The sequence below is a fragment of the Lissotriton vulgaris genome, chromosome 6, assembly GCF_964263255.1.
Source record: "Lissotriton vulgaris chromosome 6, aLisVul1.2, whole genome shotgun sequence".
NCBI classification, from domain to species: domain Eukaryota; kingdom Metazoa; phylum Chordata; class Amphibia; order Caudata; family Salamandridae; genus Lissotriton; species Lissotriton vulgaris.
The window spans coordinates 1,292,672,566-1,292,691,760 of record NC_141694.1 but is presented as its reverse complement, the minus strand read 5'-3'; the positions used below and the strand labels follow the sequence as shown (position 1 = coordinate 1,292,691,760).

The 19,195-nt window shown below is 41.1% G+C and overlaps 1 protein-coding gene across 4 annotated transcripts in view; it reads left to right on the top strand.

The window, feature by feature from the left end:
- Positions 1 to 19,195, top strand: part of MED23 (mediator complex subunit 23) — a 583,151-nt gene that overhangs the window by 166,834 nt on the left and 397,122 nt on the right. For 2 of the 4 annotated variants that reach the window (XM_086927428.1, XM_086927427.1), the window contains exons 10-11: positions 2,293 to 2,388; positions 2,972 to 2,989. In XM_086927428.1, coding sequence (XP_086783554.1) covers positions 2,293 to 2,388; positions 2,972 to 2,989 — 114 coding nt within the window. The remainder of the gene's footprint in view (positions 1 to 2,292; positions 2,389 to 2,971; positions 2,990 to 19,195) is intronic. The other 2 variants (XM_086927430.1, XM_086927429.1) reach the window with 1 other exon arrangement.

The window sequence follows — 19,195 nt, the reverse complement described above, 5'->3', positions numbered from 1 at the left end:
GCTGTCAGTAATTGAACTGGCCAGTACAGGGGAATATCTGCTCATGCAGATAAGTCCTCACATGTAATAAAATGCACCATATCTATGGGCTGTAAGGCCTACTCTAGGGTTTACTTACAAATATTACATGCAGTGTTAGGGGACATGACACACAAGTGTGTGCCAGGTTGTGCTTTGACTTTTTGGTGCACCTTGTTACGGAGCTTGCAGTGGCAGTCTATATGAGTTTGGTGCTAGATCTTTTAGAGTGGCACATGATATGCTGCTGCTCTTAAGGACCCACTTTAGTACCTAGGCCCCAGGTACCAGAGATACCACTTACTAGGAACTTGCAGAGAAGCTAAAGGCCTGGTCTCTTGGGGATCAAGTGACCTGGTGTCTTGTTTTATGGAAAGAACACTGGCACTGGGGTCCTGGTTAGCCGGGGTTCCACTGCTCTTTAGTCAAAGTTGCATCAAATATCAGGCAAAAAGTGAGGGGACTACTTGCACCAAAAATCTCCTCCACATGGCCTGCTTTGTATAAGGGTGAGGCCAGGACATATCATCACAACCCTGAATTTCTTAGGCCTGGGATAGATACCCATAAGGCAGTCTTCAATATATTCGAATTTCGGTTTAACTCTTACAACAGAAAGGACAGCCAGTGCCTCCTTCCAAGAGGGGAGGAGATGTGTGCAGTTTCAAAGCATGTGCCAAAAATCAACGGGCTAATTTTGTCATCAGGGTCAGCAGGCTACAGTTTAGTCATACATTTTAGTTTGTAAGGGACGAGGTAGGCTTTATGCAGAGTATTAATTGAATACATTTGAATCCAGCATTACAGAATAACTTGCTTGGATATTCCAGAGCCTGCTGCATGCCTTATCATTGTAGGTATGCTCAGAGGATTCCTTCTGTTCTCGAAGCGAAAGATGGGACTACCTTGTGAGCTCTAGAATTGCTTTATAAAACCATGTAGTTAGCCTGTGCCCATGCCCTGTAGTATGCTGCATTTATATAACGGCATGTGTGTCCTGCTCGTATTGTGTGTAAGCCTTATTGCCCCCCATATTTTGTGAAGAGCATCTGTAATTTTCCTATATTAACTGGAATTGGCCTTCATATAAGCAGCGAATGGCGACTGAAGTTGGGAAGTCTTGGAGCGCACCTTCTTGATAGAGATCTCCACTGTGTGGATGTTAGCATCCAATCCATCATATGAGCAAGTAGGGCCGATGTGTGACCCACCCGGTAGGAAGGCTCTGCAGTGGTAAGTCTTTAAAATGGAGATTGGTCCATAGGAGGATATGATTAATGGATCACTTTCTGGCTTTGGGGTAGAAGTGACTATTGCCTCTTTGATCATCTATGGGAGGCATCTCTGGTCTTTTGCTGCATGGTAGTGCTTGAGCAGTTGTGGGACTAATAAGGGATTGCATGCAGCTTAAAGTACCATGGGTAGCCATCAGATCCTGGTGTTTCCTTTTGGTAAGTGAATGGATTGCATGCTGTATTTCCTGCTCCGGTTTGGAAGCCACTAAATCTTTAGCAGCGACATCAGTCAACTGTGTAAAATGTACATCTTGTAAGAAGTAGTCCACAAGTATTTCCGAGTACTGCTCAGGGCTAGACTACAATATAGTATAGTAGTCTCAGAAGCACTGATTAATTTCCTCCTGTGTATAAACTGCCACTCTCCCGGGTCCTAATGGTTTGTTCAGGAGGTTGTGAATTGGGAAGTCAGGAGATCATTCAAGTGCTGGAGGAGAGGTGGGAATGTAAATAAATCTACAGGAAGGGTGGGGTTAACCGCGTGAGGGGAGGCTGAAGCAGTGATTCAGTTTCCTGCTTTCATCTAGCCACACCTTTTTATGTTTCCATTTCTCCTTCAATTCCTCACTTGTAACTTTTCTAGCATGTCCTCATTCATAATTTGCTTGGCAATTCCTCACACATTCTGTTTCTCCTGTAAGCCTGGTAGTCCTTATTTGCAGTTTTCCTGAAAGTTATTACGTTATCTTTCCCGGAGAGCCCATATCGCCCAGTTATCTTCTCTTTCTATTTGATCTCTAGTTACAATCAATTATGTACACTTGCTAGATACTGCTCACGGTTACTAAATTGGGATTCACATGTAAGTGTTGGGCAGTTCTACATTAATCTAATTTATGGCTTAACATTGTTTACAAGATGTTATGAATCTATGTCTCAAGTAATGATTACAAATAAACCACTAACGTTGCTATTTCTCTGAATGCCTCGATACTAAGTCTTTAAAAATTACTTTGCTGTCTCCATTTTTGTCTCCTAGGATCTGTTTGAGCCACAGACCGCCTTGCTGCGGTATGTGCTGGAGCAACCTTACTCCAGGGATATGGTCTGCAACATGCTTGGGCTGAACAAGCAGGTACTGCAGTGTTCTGTAACACACTCCGAAGGCTGCTCTGAGTTTGCACTATTCTTCTTCTTTTCTTTGCTGTAGCTAACTAAACAAAACAGTTAGATTCAGCCAGTAATTTTGATTTGATTTTCTTTCCACTATCTTCTAGTTTATTGGACCTGGTACTGTCATTCTTTTGTAGTGTGATCTAGGGGTGTTCTAAACAAAAGCCCAATTATTTAAATTTTACCTTCCGTTATTTATTTTTTGCATTGCTTTTTTCCTATAAGGCCATCCTCAGGTAAACCTTCTGCCAGACCAGTAGCTAAATGCATCCTAAGAAATGTTTTGATTGATTTATCTCGAAATTAAGTCTCCATCATGTAGGAAATGACACTCCATTCTTTTGTTTTCTAGTATGTTTGTGTTCCTTGAAAGCCAGTGTTCACAGATCCATAGGACAGTCAGTCCTTGGTCAGGGAGGTGGACGTTGTCATCTGACTTTGGGTTCCTTGAGGTTGGCCTCATAGTCACTGTTTTGTCTTTTCTTTTTTTCTTCCTTTATTTTTGTTCTGTCCTGTCTTGTCCTGCCCATCCTCCAATGCTCTAGACCCTGAACATTTCTCAGGTATGTTCACAACTTTACTGTTGTATTGTGACTAACGGTACGCTGGCTGCTTGTAGCCACTGATTCCAGTTAGAGAACATATACGTGGTCAGGGCTTGAAATTGGCTGGACCAACCCCCAAAATGAAATAGCATCTTAATTATCTTTTTTTAGTTTTTTCCCCTTTCACACTCCAAATTTCTGCTAAAAGTAAATACAATCTGATTAGCCCTAATGCTGTTTTTTATAATTCTTATTGAGTTTAAAGAAGAAACAACCGTGAAGTAAGTAACAGTCATCAGCAATGTAAAAGTCATAAAAATCAATAAACACAACACTTTTGAGTGATACTGGTTTTAGAATGGAAAGACATCATTTGAATATTGCCCATCTTTGTTTTTACAGTCCATGTTGGTGTATACAAATACTTCCCTTTTTGCAATACAGTCCATCCCTCCAAGCCATTTGGTTAGTAGCGATCTGGCTTTCCCTACTATAATAATTTCAGGTAATTTATTGGCTGCTCTGCTGATTCCTATATGTCCTGGCTTCTAGTTTTGCTGTTGATGAAGGATCAAGTGCACAGGCCCTTCTAGTATTTTATTGGTGCTGAAGGGCCCAAAGGACTTGGTTCAATTATCTCTGACTAAGGAATTGAAGAGTTGTGGTTTCTAATTGCCTATAATAATCGTTTAGGGTTCACTGTAAGAACAGTATAGTTAAAAAAAAAAAAGTGAAACCCAACAGCGTTAACATGACTGGTCTTCCTTTAGAACTCTTTCTCACTCACATTTAATACATAAAAAAGTAAGGATTTGTTTCCAATGAGACGTATGTTTTGGTCACACATGGTGGACCTCTCCCAGAAGGATTTTTGTTACTGCATTCAAAATATAACTAAATGGCATGTTTCAGTGAATGTGAAAATTGTAATTAAAGACAAAAGATTGACCTTCAGTGGTGAGTCAGCAATGGCCCCTAAAGATAAAGTCATCAAATGACTGCTTTATAAGTCTGATTCAGAGTGTTAAATTGATGGTTGTTCTTGAGGAAAATGTTGGATTCTTTTACAGATTGGAGCTTCAAGGGGTGGGTGGCTTGCTTCCCTTGTAATATTTATCTGATGCTGTCCCTCTGGGTTAAGGAGGGTTGTTATCAGATTCTCCCGGTATTCTCACTAGGTTCTGAGGCTGGAGGTCATATAGTACTCAGTTTGTGGCTTAGTACCGTAAAAGTTTTGGCCTCATTGTTTTCAGATTGAACACAGGTCTGCATGTAGATTTATAGTAACTGGGTTAGATGGCGGTGAAGGTATGGTGTTTGGGATGTTTCTGAAGAAAATTTAGCAGGGAATTTCTGTATGCCTCTTGCATAATATCCAGTCTTTAAAATGATTCCATATTCCTCCAGAAGCCAATGCAGGAATTTTAGTACAGGGGTGATAAGAGTAGATTTTTTAAATCCTAAATTGTGTTGTGATTTTTTTGTAGATCACCTACAAGTAGATTCCTTTGCAGTTCTCCAATCTAAATTGAACAGAACTCTTGTAACACCCACTCAATTATTGATTTGAAATAGAGTAAGGGTGTGGTTTCTTACCAATTGACCTTTTAATGTCATGAAACACTGATTTAATAGGATGTAAATATGTTTTGCCAGAATTCAATATATGGAGATTGAAGTTTGTTAATGTTCTACAGAATCAGTATGAGTATGGTAAAATTTGCAGGTGCAGCATTGATAAAGTTGTGTACAGTACAAGGAAAGGGAATTTATATCTATGATGTGTTGTACCTAAAAGTAGTGGCCTGAACATGAAATCACAAATTCTCTCTCTGGTTTTTTAGCCACCATCAAGCTTTTTGAGTGAAATGCTGTTTGCCTTTCAATAGTTGCCAATTTCTAAGTACTTGGAAGTGCTATAATGAATTGGACGGTTTACGAATCTGTCCATAAGGATATTGTGAAGCCAAGAATAGATTTTGAAAATCACTTTCCTTACTGTGGACAAGTGAAAGCATGTTATCCTCATTGGCTGTCCATTGAAAATGTCACATTAAGATGAACTTGACAATTCTCTTGTTATGTTTGGATTTTATTATAGGTTTATCAGGTAGCGTCCTGACTTCTTTGAAGTTGGGAAAATATTTATTCCCTTCTATGCTGATCTGTGCATATTGAATGTAGGTTCATACGGGCTGCTACTGCCTGAGAAGCTGCTGTGTTATGCCATGGTAAACTGCATTGTTTATATCTACTGGTTTACATTTTAAAGAGATTTATTCTTCTGTACTAAGTTTACTTCATGTGTTATTCTTCCTGTGCATGACAACCATATTCTTATTGTTTGACTCAGACTAAACCCTTGAGAACAGGACGTTCAGGAAGGACGCTTTGAAAAATACGTACATCCCTAAAATACTCTTGTTACCAGTTTCTTCCCATTCTTTTTACACTCTTGGGAAGCCAACAGTAGAACACTATTGAGGTACTTAATTATCCTTATTCTTTCTTGGGGAGCTAAAAAAACTCAACAGAAAAAAAGTGCAGAAATAGCAGATTTGAGTTAAAGTTTTGGGAAGCTGATATTGGAAAGAATTCACAAAGTATGCAGGTGTGATGTCTTTACATGGCTGTGAGATAGCTGTGCCCTGCATGCAGAGACCGCTGCGTGGACCTCAAAGATTTTCATGATTGCTGGTTGATAGGCTAGCTAGGTGCTCCATATGGAGCTCAAACAAAAACAAATTTGAGGACGCTTATGGTTCTTTACTCAAAAGGAAATAATGTTTGTTATAAAAAAAAATGCCTTAACGTACACCATCTGCTCATGGGATGTTATTGTTGAATGCAAAACCGAAAAACCACAGAATGTTTCCAGTTATGGTAATGAAAGCAATTAAAACTTTCCAAATGCAGTGCTTATCACCAAACCTAGTACACCACAAGTAATATCACACATGACATTGATAACCTCAAAAATGGAAAGTGGGAGTGTAGGAAAGTGCCCCTTTTTGACATGGTCAACCCCACATTTTGACTGGCAATTGATGCAATCTTGACCAAAGTACACTGGATTCCTGCTACCCAGGTCCCCAGTGCCAGATCTTTCCCTAAAACTATTCAGTTTTTCGCCCAATACCTTTAGCACCTCTGTAAGTCCTTAGTAAATGGTACCCATGGTACCTAGGACCAGGTTACTAAAGAGGGTCTGTAAGGGCTGCAGCATGTATTGTGCCACCCTAAAGGACCCCACACCTTGCTTGTGCACACTACCATTGAAGACTGCGTGACATGGTGAAGACAAGAGTGAAGACATGATATGGCACACTTCCTGTGTGCCAAGCCTGAAGACACTGCATGCAATATAAATGTCACCCCTACAGCAGGCCTTACAGTCTAAGGGTGCATTACATTACATATGAGGACATATCTGCATGAGCATATATGCCCATGTGATTTCCAAGTCGACTCTTGGACAATTCCAGTGACCAGGGAAGCCATCTTGAGTATACGTACTAGGCACTGGTGATTAAGAGTTCCCCAGTGACATGATGGCTTCACTGAAACCAAAGATCCTTGGTGTAAAAAATCTCTTATTAATAAACTCACACTAATTTCAGTGATTGATTTATTAATATATTCACCCAGAGGGTACCTTAGAGATATCCCCTGAAACCTAACAGTCCACTAGTGTGCTTACTGACTGGTCCAGTCCAAACTGCCCCCACAGACTCGTTTCTAACCCCGGAGGACGTGAGAAGTCAGGAAAAATGCCTGCTCTAGCAGGCGGTGTTTACACCTCCTCCAAACAGGATGGCTAACAATCAGCATAGCTGGGCAGGAGGCTTCAAAACCATGCTGCCTTTGATAAGCGACTCAAGCAACCTCGCCGAACTGGGAGATGTAACCCCCTGCTCTGAGGCCCATTTGGCACCAGGACAGGTGGGAAATTAGTGTGCGAAGTATGCCTGGAACACACCCGGGTCAGTCACACCCCTACGGTGAGCTGCATGATGTGCCCCACTTTAGTAAAACTCCTCCATCTCGGAGATGGCAGATTTTAGGAAACTGGGAGAGGGTTATGCCCACTTCTCACAGGACGTGTTGATAATGAGGGTCTGCTGACTCAGGCCCAAATTGTAGGTACACATTGGTTACTACTCTCCCATCCCCTATGCCCCTAAATTTAGTATTTAGGGGGCTCCCTAAATCCAGAACTTCAGATTCCACTGAATGAAAAGAAGAGGAGGATACTGAAGAACCTCCCCTGCAAGAACTGAAGACTGCTATGGACTTATGGCGGCAAACTCTGCCTGCCGCACAGAGACTCAACAATTGCAAAAACCTGACTCATCCTGCAGCTGTGCATCCGCCACAAGCCCTAGAGTATTGCCAGCACTTCGTCCAGCATCTCCTTTGGAGTAGAGTAGCTACTTGCCTGCAGGCACCAACTGCATCGTCCATTTTAAAGCAGCTGCTGTCCACTGGATCCCTCGAGCAATAGCCGCCCAGTAGTAGGACAGCCCACTCAAGTAGGTCATATTGGTGTGCCTGCCAAGCCTGAAGATGCCAGGACCCCCACGAGGTTTCCTGCACCAATAAGGATACCGGACTCATGCCATGACCAAATCTTGTTCATTTTCATTTCATTCTTTGTTTGATTAATTAAAACCTTACAATGTAATGGCAAGCGTGCCAGAAGTGAAAACGATTAAGTGGTAAAAACATGAATAAAAAAATGGATTACATTTGATAATATCAATTTCATAATACTATTTACATATTAATATACATCATACAGTAGGTATCAATTGAGTTCTGCTGGTCTAATTTTGATCCAGTACTTATTAAAAACTTTACAAAGGCTGAGTTCAATGTTATATCGTCAGAATGTAAGCACTTTATCAAAGCTTGCCTGCAAATTAGAACTCCTCGTGCGTTAAAATGCCCCTTAAGAATAGTTTTTCTTTCAGTTTTCAGTTCTGGTCATACACACAGCAAGTGGATAATGTTTTCCTCTCCCATTTTGCATAAATGACAATGCGACAGTTCCTCTGTTCTTAGCCATGGCATAAGATGACATAAGCCAGGAAATGCACCAAAACGAGCGTTTATGAAAATACACTTGTACTTCAGTGACAATGGGGTTTTCAGGTTTGGTTGTGCTTTCACCTTTGTGAAACCATTCATTAGTGGCCAGGCATGTTTCCTTTTTGCAAAAGAGTTTTTATCCATAAGCGGCGATAAATGTCTTATCATATTAATAGATTTTTTAAATGAATCTGTAGTTATTGACGTGTTCCAAGTAGGAGTTACTTAGTATTCATCAACTGCAGTATGTAAATATTTCCAGGCGTATGATTTACTATTTGTATTTATTTCCTGCCAAATTAGTTGGGACATTTGATTTACGGTATTATTTTTGATTCTGTTCCATACTTTTAACAAAATGGCCTTTTAGTGCAAATAATTGGTTAGTTAATCCAAATTCCAATCTGTGCCAGAGATGCATTGTGAGGAAGATGAGAGGGGTTTAAAAGTTTTTGTCACCGCAGTGTTGATGGTCTCCGTGTCTTTCCCGCACAGCGCTTTGCTACCATATCTTAAAGTTGGCAAAAGTTTTGCCAATATTACTTTTATAAACAGTCGGTAACTCAGCTCTCCTAGCGTTTTCTGCAAGATTTTCAATGCAGCTATCAAGGTATTTGCTTTCCTTTGCGTATCAGCCTTATATGGGAGAAAAGATCCTTTATTGTCAAATAATACCCCAAAATATTTATAGGATTCTACTTGTTATAATTGCTCATTGTCAAGGAACCATTTATGCTTGTATTTTGACCTTGAATTTTTGTTAACCTCCATGATTTTTGTCTTTGTTTCATTTATAATAATTCCATTTTCTTTTGAGTATGATGATATCCTGTTTATCAGACGTTGCAGACCCACTTTTGTTTGACTAAGTAAAATGACATTGTCTGCGTATAGTAGATTTTAATCTGAGTATTAGCTAATTTGGGAGCATGTGCATTGACTTCGTTCAGTGGGGCCGTTAGGTCTGCTAAAGAAAAAAGGTTAACAAGGAGTGGGGCCAATCCACACCCTTGTTTTAAACCAGTCAAGGTTGAAATTTCCTTCGTTAATGTTGAGCCGTCTCCCATCTGAACTCTGGCCCAAATATCAGAATAGAGGAGTTGGATGGATGTTAAAAGGGAAACTGGGATACCTTGTCCCTTCAATTTTTGCCATAAAAGCTGTCTGTGTACACAACCAAAAGCCGATCCAAATCTTGGTGAAAGTCCAGTCCGGACTTCAACAACATCACCGAATACAGGCTGACGAGGGACATCAGTACTCAGAGGCCAGCACCAAGAGCGACCCAGTTGTCGTGTTTTTGTTCCCCCTGGCTGGTCCTGACCAGCGTTGCCATCCTTGATGCACAAGAGCCAGCCAACTGTACAAACTGTCTGCACCCGAGCCGCCCGGGTCCAAGAAAAACAACTTGTCTCCTGTGCTCCCAGGGCTCTCCTGAACCTAGCTCCCAGTCTTGTCCCTAAGTCCCCCCCTTGCAGCATATTTCCAGGTGGCCTTCATCCACTGCATAGCGTGCAATGCTACAAACACGTCCAGCACCTATGCACCCGGACTCACCAGGACAGATGCAACCGATCTGCTGATGGAACTTTGGTCCTTGTCCCTCTATGACGTCACAACCGAAAGGGATCCCACAGAAATGCATTGCAAGTATATGTATAATGTTAATGTTCTTTCTCCCTTAGGAAAGTATTTCGTGTAAAACGCATTGTTGGTTAAGACTATATACAAGGTGGTAGTGGTAAATAATTTGCTCCTCTTGAGATATACAAAGTAAATAGTGGGTATTGGTAGAAATTCTTGAAGATTTTGATGCTCATGGGTATGACAACAACCTACTACCAAAGGTGTTAGTTAGTTATTGGCCAGAAGACCCCAAGTTTAAAAAATTGCAATTCTTGTCAAACCAAGCACTCCAGCTTTATTAAAACAATTTGAAAATTCAATCGCAACGATAATTAAAGTAGAAACCTGATTTTATTCAGCACATAAAGTATGGCGATGTTCATCTGTACAATCCATCTCTTAACTGGTGTTCGCTCCAGAAAAACAGCTGACACGTGTTTCGTCACCAACGTGGCTTTTTCAAGGCTTGCCAGGTATAGGGTACTCTCCATACAGAAAAGATCTTATTCCAGCGAGTTGAAAAGAATGTCCCAAAAGAACACGATAATGTGTGGTCCTCGTCTGTCTAGCCAATTGAACAACAAAATACAGTTGGAAATCTAATTGTGTGTAGCCGGAATTACTATGAGAACCCTCTTTCAAAATACTGCAGTGATCCATAAACAGTAGAAGTGATTCCAGGTCTTTTCCTGCGCCTCCATAGACGCGGGAAAAGACTTTACTGGACGGGAGCTTATTATGGACTCCGTCCATCTATTATTTCAGGTGGGGAAGCTATCTGCCTTAACTTAGTAGAGGCTCCAGACCTGGAATCACTTCTACTGTTTATGGTGTTGCTTCTGTTCTCCTTGTTTTCAAATTGAAAATGAGGAGAACAGAAGCTAAGGGCTACCATGCCACGTCTGACAATATCTACTATATAAGAAGTCTTCCGAAAATTGGATTCTCAGACACCTGCTTGAACTATATGAACATCATAGTGAATACCCTCTGTATTACTTTGTGAAGCCCTGAAGAACTCTCTTTTAGAGATGAAATGCGTCTGCTATAATTTCCCATTCTTATGAAAATATGAAATAAGGAAAACTCTTTTAAGAAATTCACATTGATGATCTGGACATCCTTTTCTGTGTTCACTGGTTCTTGAACGGCTGACATTGTATTGATATAATTTTTTGAATAGTGCTGAACCCTTTTGTCTTCTTCATCGCTGGACTAAGATCTTTGCTGCATGGAGAGTACCCGATACCTGGCAAGCCTTGAAAAAGTCACATTGGTGACGAAACACGTGTCTGCTGTTTTTCTGGAGCGAACACCTGTTAAGAGATGGATTGTACTGATGAACATCGCTATATTTTATGTGCTGAAATCATGTTTCTACTTCAATTATTGTGTGTTTGAACTTCCAAATTGTTTTACTACAACCTGAGTGCTTGGTTTGCAAGAATTGCAGCATTGTTGGTTAACAATGCTAAATTTGTAAAAAGTTGATTACAAAAAAGTACTTACCTGATTGCGAAGTTCTATGGTTCAAAATCGATATAAAAATACCGGTTCTTGTTCTAATTGGTGTGGATCTCAGAAACATGGATCACTTCCAGGGGACTCAGAAATTGTTAGTCCCCTGGTAGAACACATAAGGTTTGCCAGAAGAATTTACAAAAGAGTTGGGGATAGTTTTTCCAACACATGCTTGGACTTGTCTACCTAAAGGCCACAGAAAGGTTGATGGTTTCAGGTTGCATGACTAAGCCAACAGTGAGACAACAGTCTGTGACTGGCGTTCATCAGGGTGTCTTCTGCATCCTGTTGAATCAGAACATGTTTCATGATGTGTCAACAGCTGAGCAGTAACCTTGATTTCAGTAATTTTCATAAGCCAGCAATGTTGCAAAATAAGTCAAAAGATAAACAGTACTTTTTGTGTCACTTATGCTTTTTATGTAGTTCAGTGATCATCCAATGCTTGAATTTAGTGGGGACTTATCTGTGGCCGAGGAGCATGCTGATGAGTTCTGTCTGGTTTGGGTCAATTGTGATAAGATCATGCTTGACCCTCTTGGAGTTGAATATTTAGTAGGGTGTTGCTGTGGTCCTCACTGCAGGTTTCCTTTTGTTTTCTTCTTCTTAGTCTTGTAGTCATGCTGTAAATTTGTTGCATGAAAATTAGTGTAACTCTCATTATTTTCTGAGATGCACTCTTTATTTTGTATTTTGAGGTAGAGCAAAATGTTATGATATCTTCAAGTCCTGAGGCTGTCTCTGTGCATTCTTGATCATAGCTTTTTAATGGCCTGTCCAGAGTACTTTGTTCCACAAGTCTTCCTGTTCATTCTTTTGCCTTTTTAGCAGCGTACGCCATGCAGGAAGTATTATTGGTGTGGAGTTTTATATGCGCTACACTTTCACTAATACCATACAAATTCTGTAGGCATCCATATTTCCATGCCCTCACAAGCCGATGATGCACCTGATGGCTGAGATGTTGTTTGTTCTTAGGTGAATGGAGCAGCCAGTTCTGTCTTTAGGCAGTGGAGTTTGAAAGAGCTGGTCAGAAATCCTAGAGCATTGATGTGTGCAGCTCTTCTTACCCGTTTCCGTATAAACTCTCAGAAAGCATCGCACTTTAGGATAATAGTCACTAAGGAGCCGAAGATGGCCCAGGATTTCCAGGCCTGCCTCTGTTCTAGCCAACACTGAATCTCCAATCTGGCTACCTGGGATCGTCTTATTTTCTATGGATAGAATAGACCTTTCCTTTAATATATTATCGCATGACTTTGAGGGGGTTGATAATGCTGACATTTGGGGAATATCGACAGTCGGAAGGAAGCCAAATGTCCAACTATCCTGACCAGGAACCTCAAAAGTATACGTTGGATAGTCAGAACTTGCCTCAGCCATGTTTTGGTTACTGCCAGTTTGGAATCGGGAAGCTGCAGTGACACTTTCACCAAGTCTACAGTGAAGCATAAGAAATCCATAATTCTGTTGGCAACAAGGCTATACTTAGTTGGCAGGGTATGCTCAGACGTGAGTCCCTTGCTCACTTGGCCACTGGATTCAAGATAGCCTGGCTGATGAGGATTATGAATCCGAAACCGGTCCCAGGATGCTTGTTTCCGGTCCAGGGAAGACATGGCTTGGCAGTTCGGGCTGGACTATTCCCATGAGGCACAGGGTCAGACTGATTTGCATATGCCATGTCTGAACTGGGGTGGCTGAGTGAGCTAAAGAATGGTGATGGATTATACCCAGATCAGTTGACTGGGGGTGAGTGTTTGATTTTCTCAAACGCTCCGTCCATCATCCTCTTTTGTTTCGCTTTATACTTATATTTCATCAGAAAACCCTCCGTAAGGTCGCCATTTGCAGGCCCTGAACCGGACATTACGTTCACGGTCCATAAAAAATATATTGTCCAAGTAGGAAATTATCCTCAATCTCAACTCTTGGGCTTGGATGGTGAGCAAGTGCTGCAATGACCTGAGAACTTTGAACTTGATAGTCGGTTTCTGCTAGGAAAAATGGAGGAAATGCTGGTGGGGCAGAGGTTCAGCACCCAAAGATAAGCATTCTAGCGTTCTAATCAGGCCGCCCATTCACCTTCCATCAACCAATCCCATAACTGTTTCTCGACCTCTGTCTTGAAAATGCTTGTAAATGGTGCAGATATGGAACACTTGTAGACTTGTCACAGGACAAAGACCGGGTGGAAGAAAAGATCTTTTAATGCTCCCTGTCTTTAGTATGTTGCTGACATCTTGATCTACTAGTTCTTGGTATTAAAGAGAGAAACTGATGGGATTTTGTGTTGTCAGTTAAACTTTGGTTGCACAGCACTGTTATGTTATGTTAAAAATTCTTGTTGAGCGCACGTACACCAAGTGGTATCATGGCGCAGGAGTCCAAGGAGAACTGCTGCATGGGAGATTTAGTTATAAGCTTATCGGAACAGCCAGGTCTTTAACTGTTTTCCTAAACAGTGCATAAGAGGTCAGAGATCTAATCTCCAGGGGGAGAGAATTCCAGAATTGAGGAGCCAGGACCGCAAATCTGAGTACCCTGTGTTTCTTCCGTTTAGAAGACGGGATGGCCATCAGATTCAGATGAGAAGACTTAAGGTCTCAAAGAGGAACATAGCGCTGAATCCGGAAGGATATAAATGCCGGACTGTTGCCATGAAGAACCTTGAAGGTGATGCACCCCAGCTTAAATGAGCAACGTTTGGTTACTGGCAGCCAGTGAAGTCTGACCATTAATGGCGTAACATGGTGCCATTTGGGCTGATGGTAAATCAGTCTGGCAAACATTTTAGTTGATATACCGGGATGCCCACGTAGAGTGAGTTGGCGTAGTCAATGCGGGATATGACTAGAGCCAAGACAACTTGGGTCAGAGCTTCTATGGTAAAGAATCTACTAATCCTCCTGATCCTTCACTGCTGGAAGAAGCAGGAACAGACCACTGTCCCAATCTGGGCCTTCACTAACAGATCACTGTTGATGCCCAGACTTTTAACTGAACGTGCTGGGAGTGCGGGGTTTCCCAATTCGGGTGGCCTGAAATTGGAATCCCAGGGGTTGGCTGGTCCACCGATCAGGATCAGCTCGTTTTATTGTGATTCAGCTTCAGTTGGTTACTGTTCATCCACTCATAAATTTAATGGTGGGTTGGAAATTAAGAACAGAAGAAGCCAATTGCTTGATGTCAAATATCAATTGAACGTCATCTGCATAGTTAAAGGTGCTGACCTTCCTTTATCCAAGGGAGTGGATCAGGTGCAGTAGGTACATAATAAAAAGGAGCGTCAACGAGAAGAGCCCTACTACACTCTACAAGCCAATTCCATTTTGGGGGAGGAATTATGAGTGAGACCGACAGCCTGAGAGCAATCACTGACGAAAGATAGGATCCACTCAAGAGCCGGGCCCCGGATCCCGGCATTGCTGACAAGATCGACTAAAAGATCATGGTCAACCGTGTCAAAGGCTGCCGCGAGATCAAGAAGAACCAGGGCCTGAGTAATGCCCATGCCCACCCCCTTCCTAAGTTCGTCCACCACCGTGAGAATAACGGTCTCAGTGGAGTGAGCCGGTCAGAAGCACACAATCTGGAGCTTCTCTACAGAACCCAGGCCTCAGAATGTATACCTTGACAGACAGCATATTATCCCCCTCCCCACCTTTACATAGGAAGTAGGGGAAAGGCTTACCTACAGTATTTCCCTCACTATGTCTGGTGCCTTGAGTAAATCTTCATGCACACTTCAAGCGCTCAGACTCTAGAATGAAAGAATGGACTGAATTTGCAATGTACCTGGCTGAATCCCCATCATCTTGTGTCTTAAGCATCTTTCTGTTTCTTGCTGTGTCCGACCCCTCCAAAAACCCAAGAAGAGAATACCTTGTGCATAGATTTCGTGTTTTTGTCTAAGGCTATTAAGGTCTAGAAAAACCTTCCCAAGTCATCCACAAACTGCTCCCTAAAGAACTTACGATGCGCAACCACTCTTGCTTCAAAAAAACCTTCTCGCCCTCAAGAGTGTTGACCTTCACCTTACTGTGAAAATCAAACTCTAGACATTCATTAGAAGACAGTGGATGTGCTGCGCTCAACCTGACAAAATATAAGAAGTAACGGGGGTTGCCTGTTTCCTTGGCAAAATCCACTATTATCTTTGTGCCAGAACCTGTGATGTCCTACAGTTCATCCTGGCATGTGTGGAGTCCTAAAGTTGAATCTAATTTCTAACCGCTTTATCAAGAAGCTTGTAGATTTTTGCCTGGGTTTATGGAGCTACCTATTGGGTGGGGGTCTAATTGGTGTATCACAGATAGTATAACTCAGCAGAATTAGGAGACCCCTTCCAATGTACTTCCCTCTATGTCCAAGGTTGTCTTAGTCTCTCTGGCTGTTCGTTTATACTCCTTCAAGAAGGGTTTGTACAAACATATAACAAGAAAAGAAAATCAACCTGCTGATGCAGAGAACATTACATTAGCAGGAAACTATTCGAGTGTTCCTTTGGAAACCATCATAGAAGTATCCCTTGTCAATTTCCTCTTCCTAGAAACATTTCATCAGCCGCATCCAGCTTGAGAGTGGGACATGGCTTTTGGTCTACCTGACTGGAGGTAGGCATGCAGTCTTCTGTGAGTTAGTATTGAGCGCAGATTCCAGTTTCTTGATGAGATCAGTGTCCCCAAATGGGCCCTCCTTTGTAGCTTTGCGTATTGAATTTTGAAGGAGGTGATTCCTCCCTCTCTGCTTCGTGGGGTGGCTAGAGCACAGTCACAGGTAGCGGGTACAGGTGTTTGCCCAAGGGCTTCATTTCTTTAGACACTATTTTGCACACTGACCGTTGCATAATTTAATTTAAGGCATAAGAGAACTCTGCCCCCATGTATTCCACTTGTATATATGATGCTGTGCCTGTAATGTCAACCATATTGGACTGTACCTTTTGATGCACTACAGACCAGAAAGAAAATTAATTCAAGAAATCAGTGCAGAAGAGTGTAAGAGTTTTGTCTAACCAGCAAACTCTGTAAAAGCCCCTGCCAGCGTAGACATTGAAATGTATGGAGACTATTATATTCCATCAGAATGAATACAAAAGCAAAATGACCAGAGACCCCTGCTGGCCTTCTAGTATGAACTTGTATCACATGCTCTGAGGTTTGAGCAGGGTAGCCATCTGTGTCAGGGATGGGCAGGCCAATGACGGGTAGCAAGGTGAGGCTATGTTGTGAGAACAGAAGGAAGGCAAGCTGCTCATTATCACAAACAATTTGCAATATGAAGGGCAAGCCATAACTTTACATTGGACAAAGGTAATTAACTGGCTGCTGAGCAACAAAACTCGCACATGGCTGTTGTTGCTTTAAAACAATATATAATCATAATATAGGACCCAGAGGCTCTCATTTGGTTTAATTCGCCTGTGATTTTTAGATTTAATCGCATTGTGGCCATGGGATTTGTGTTTGTTTTTATTCTTTATTGGCTGCTGTTTCATTCACGGTAATGGGACTAAAGAACAATCCTCCTCTAAGGTCCTGCCAGAGAACTTGATCTAAATTCTAAATGGAAGAGGTGTTGTGCTGATAGTTTCTTACTTGGCGATCGTAAAACACAGAGAATGCAATAACATATTTTATCTTTTAAATAAGGCATCTCAAAACATTTATCAGCATGACTATTATTGGTCCTGCTAGGTATTTCCAAAGATATTGCAATTTGAGGAGCACCAATTTAGTAATGTCATTTGGTGAAAACCTCTTAGATGGCTACCTTATAATAACCACTGACTCCATCGCATTTTACTTAAGGCTTACATATTCTTCCATGTGTGCCTACTCCATCTGCTGAGACCAGTAATAAAATACTTATGATTGCTTTAATTTAGATGCCTTTTTGCAGTATACCAAAACCAGTGCCTGCCTAGCCTGTCATGGGGCACACAATATTCAAGGTACTGACCACTATACGTGGGAACCCGGGCAAAACACAATATAGTACGAAGGGGTTTCTTTGGGTTGATTTAATGGAAGTTTGAAGATGAGAGGAGCAAACAAATGAGACACATTAGATAAATATAAGGTTCAGTCAATGAAACCTGTAGAGTAGTGATAGTACAGATGCAAAGAGAGGCAGTACCACAACGTAAAAAAGAAAACAGTACCTTTTTATATGAGTTATATATTAAAATCAACATTGAAACAGGCAAAGTCGCAACTCTGGTAAAGTGGTTAACAGTGCAGTGCTATTTAAGACCGAAACGTGTAAGCAGTGAGCTGCATATGATGACAAGAATCAACAAGGAGTCAGCAATCATCTGTACAAGTCTTGTATGAATGAACGGTAATTTATTGAAAGTAGTTCAGAACTGTTTAGTAATGTTGATGTATGATTTCCCCCTACGTAGAACTTTAAAGGGGGCCTTGTCAGTAAAAAGGATGGTCGTCACTGGGACTGTTGCTCTGCTGCAGCTCACGCTCTTTGTAATTAAATTTATTTTTCTCACTGCAGGCTTCCTAGGATTAGGTCATTGCTCTGAAGGATTTCATTGATTAAACCTTTTAATTATCAAATGTGTTTTTTTTCTTTTTTGCACAGTAAAATTGCATTAGTTGTACCTTTGATCTATAAACCTCACTTAAATTATCCTAAAGGAATCCTTTGTTCTATGTTGTATACCACAGTAGCAGACAGACCAACTAGAATACTATCCATTTAGTAGATAGTCTGTAAACTGTAAAGAATGATTTTTTTATTTTCATTCACAGGACTTAATTAAGAAACTTTTTTTCCTGATTTCCCAAATCATTTAAATCTTTGAACGGGTAACACCAAACCCTCCACCATAATTACTACATTCTGTTATTTATCCATATCTTCAGACCACTTCTGTAGATTTTTTGTGATATATTGCTAAACATTGATGATGTGCAACTTGCATAACTCATCTATCAGTTTAGACAGGGAGCTCCTAAGATGGCCCTAACAAGTGCATTATTTTTCTATCATTTAGCCAGCTTTTTGTTTTTTTATCACCATGAATTTGCTTGTCAAGCTACAGAGAAAATGTAGCAGACTTTTTTAACAACACCTTTCCAATACAGATTTGCCCTTATTTCTCAACATGTTTTTGGGTAGTTTTTTTGTTTTTTGATGTAGTCGCAAATACATTTTTCTGAACTTGCCAAAATGGTTTTCTTTATGAACACAAATAGCCATGATTAGGACAAAATATTTTGAATAATGCTGCAGAAAGGATGCCATGTTCACTCTTAATGCGTGAGATGTGGCATGTCTGCATGATCTGACTTGTTTATTTCCATTTGGTATACTAACTTGCACGGTTTAGAAATACAAACTATGGGTTGTGGCCAGTTCGCTGTACACCAGTTTTCTTGGAAATTTCTGTAAAAGAAAAGAAGCATGTGCAACCTCTTTGCCATTGTGCTGGACAAGGCTCATGAACTCTCAGGACTAGTGAATTTCAAGCCCTGGTCACCGTAAAGTGTTGCATGTTGAAATCTAACTAAGCCCATAGTCTTTGTCTTTTGTGTTTTGCTGCATAATCATCAGTGACGTTTAGATGAAAATAAGTGTTCACTGCTAGTGGTGTTTGTTACTCCTGTTGTAAGGCTAGTGTAATCATGGTGTATTCTTGGAAGAGGTGAACCAACAGTTTTTCTTCGCTCTTTTGCAGCATGCCTTATGAAAGCTCACCACATTATGTAGCTTTCTACTATTTTACGCTGGCAAAGAGTGGGGGTGCTGTTCAATTGATCTTTTCCCCAATCATTTTTGTATGTTTCTTTTAACAAGGATGACATCCCTTTTTCCTGGCAAAGTTAAACAACCAGCATCTCCTAAGGTTAGAAGTTGTGTGTCTCCCGATTCATAAACATATATGCATTAATAGCGTCAGAGTCTGTTACTATCGGGATCACAACAATATTTTAGAAATTCAAGTAAAGGCAGCATGTCTCTGAT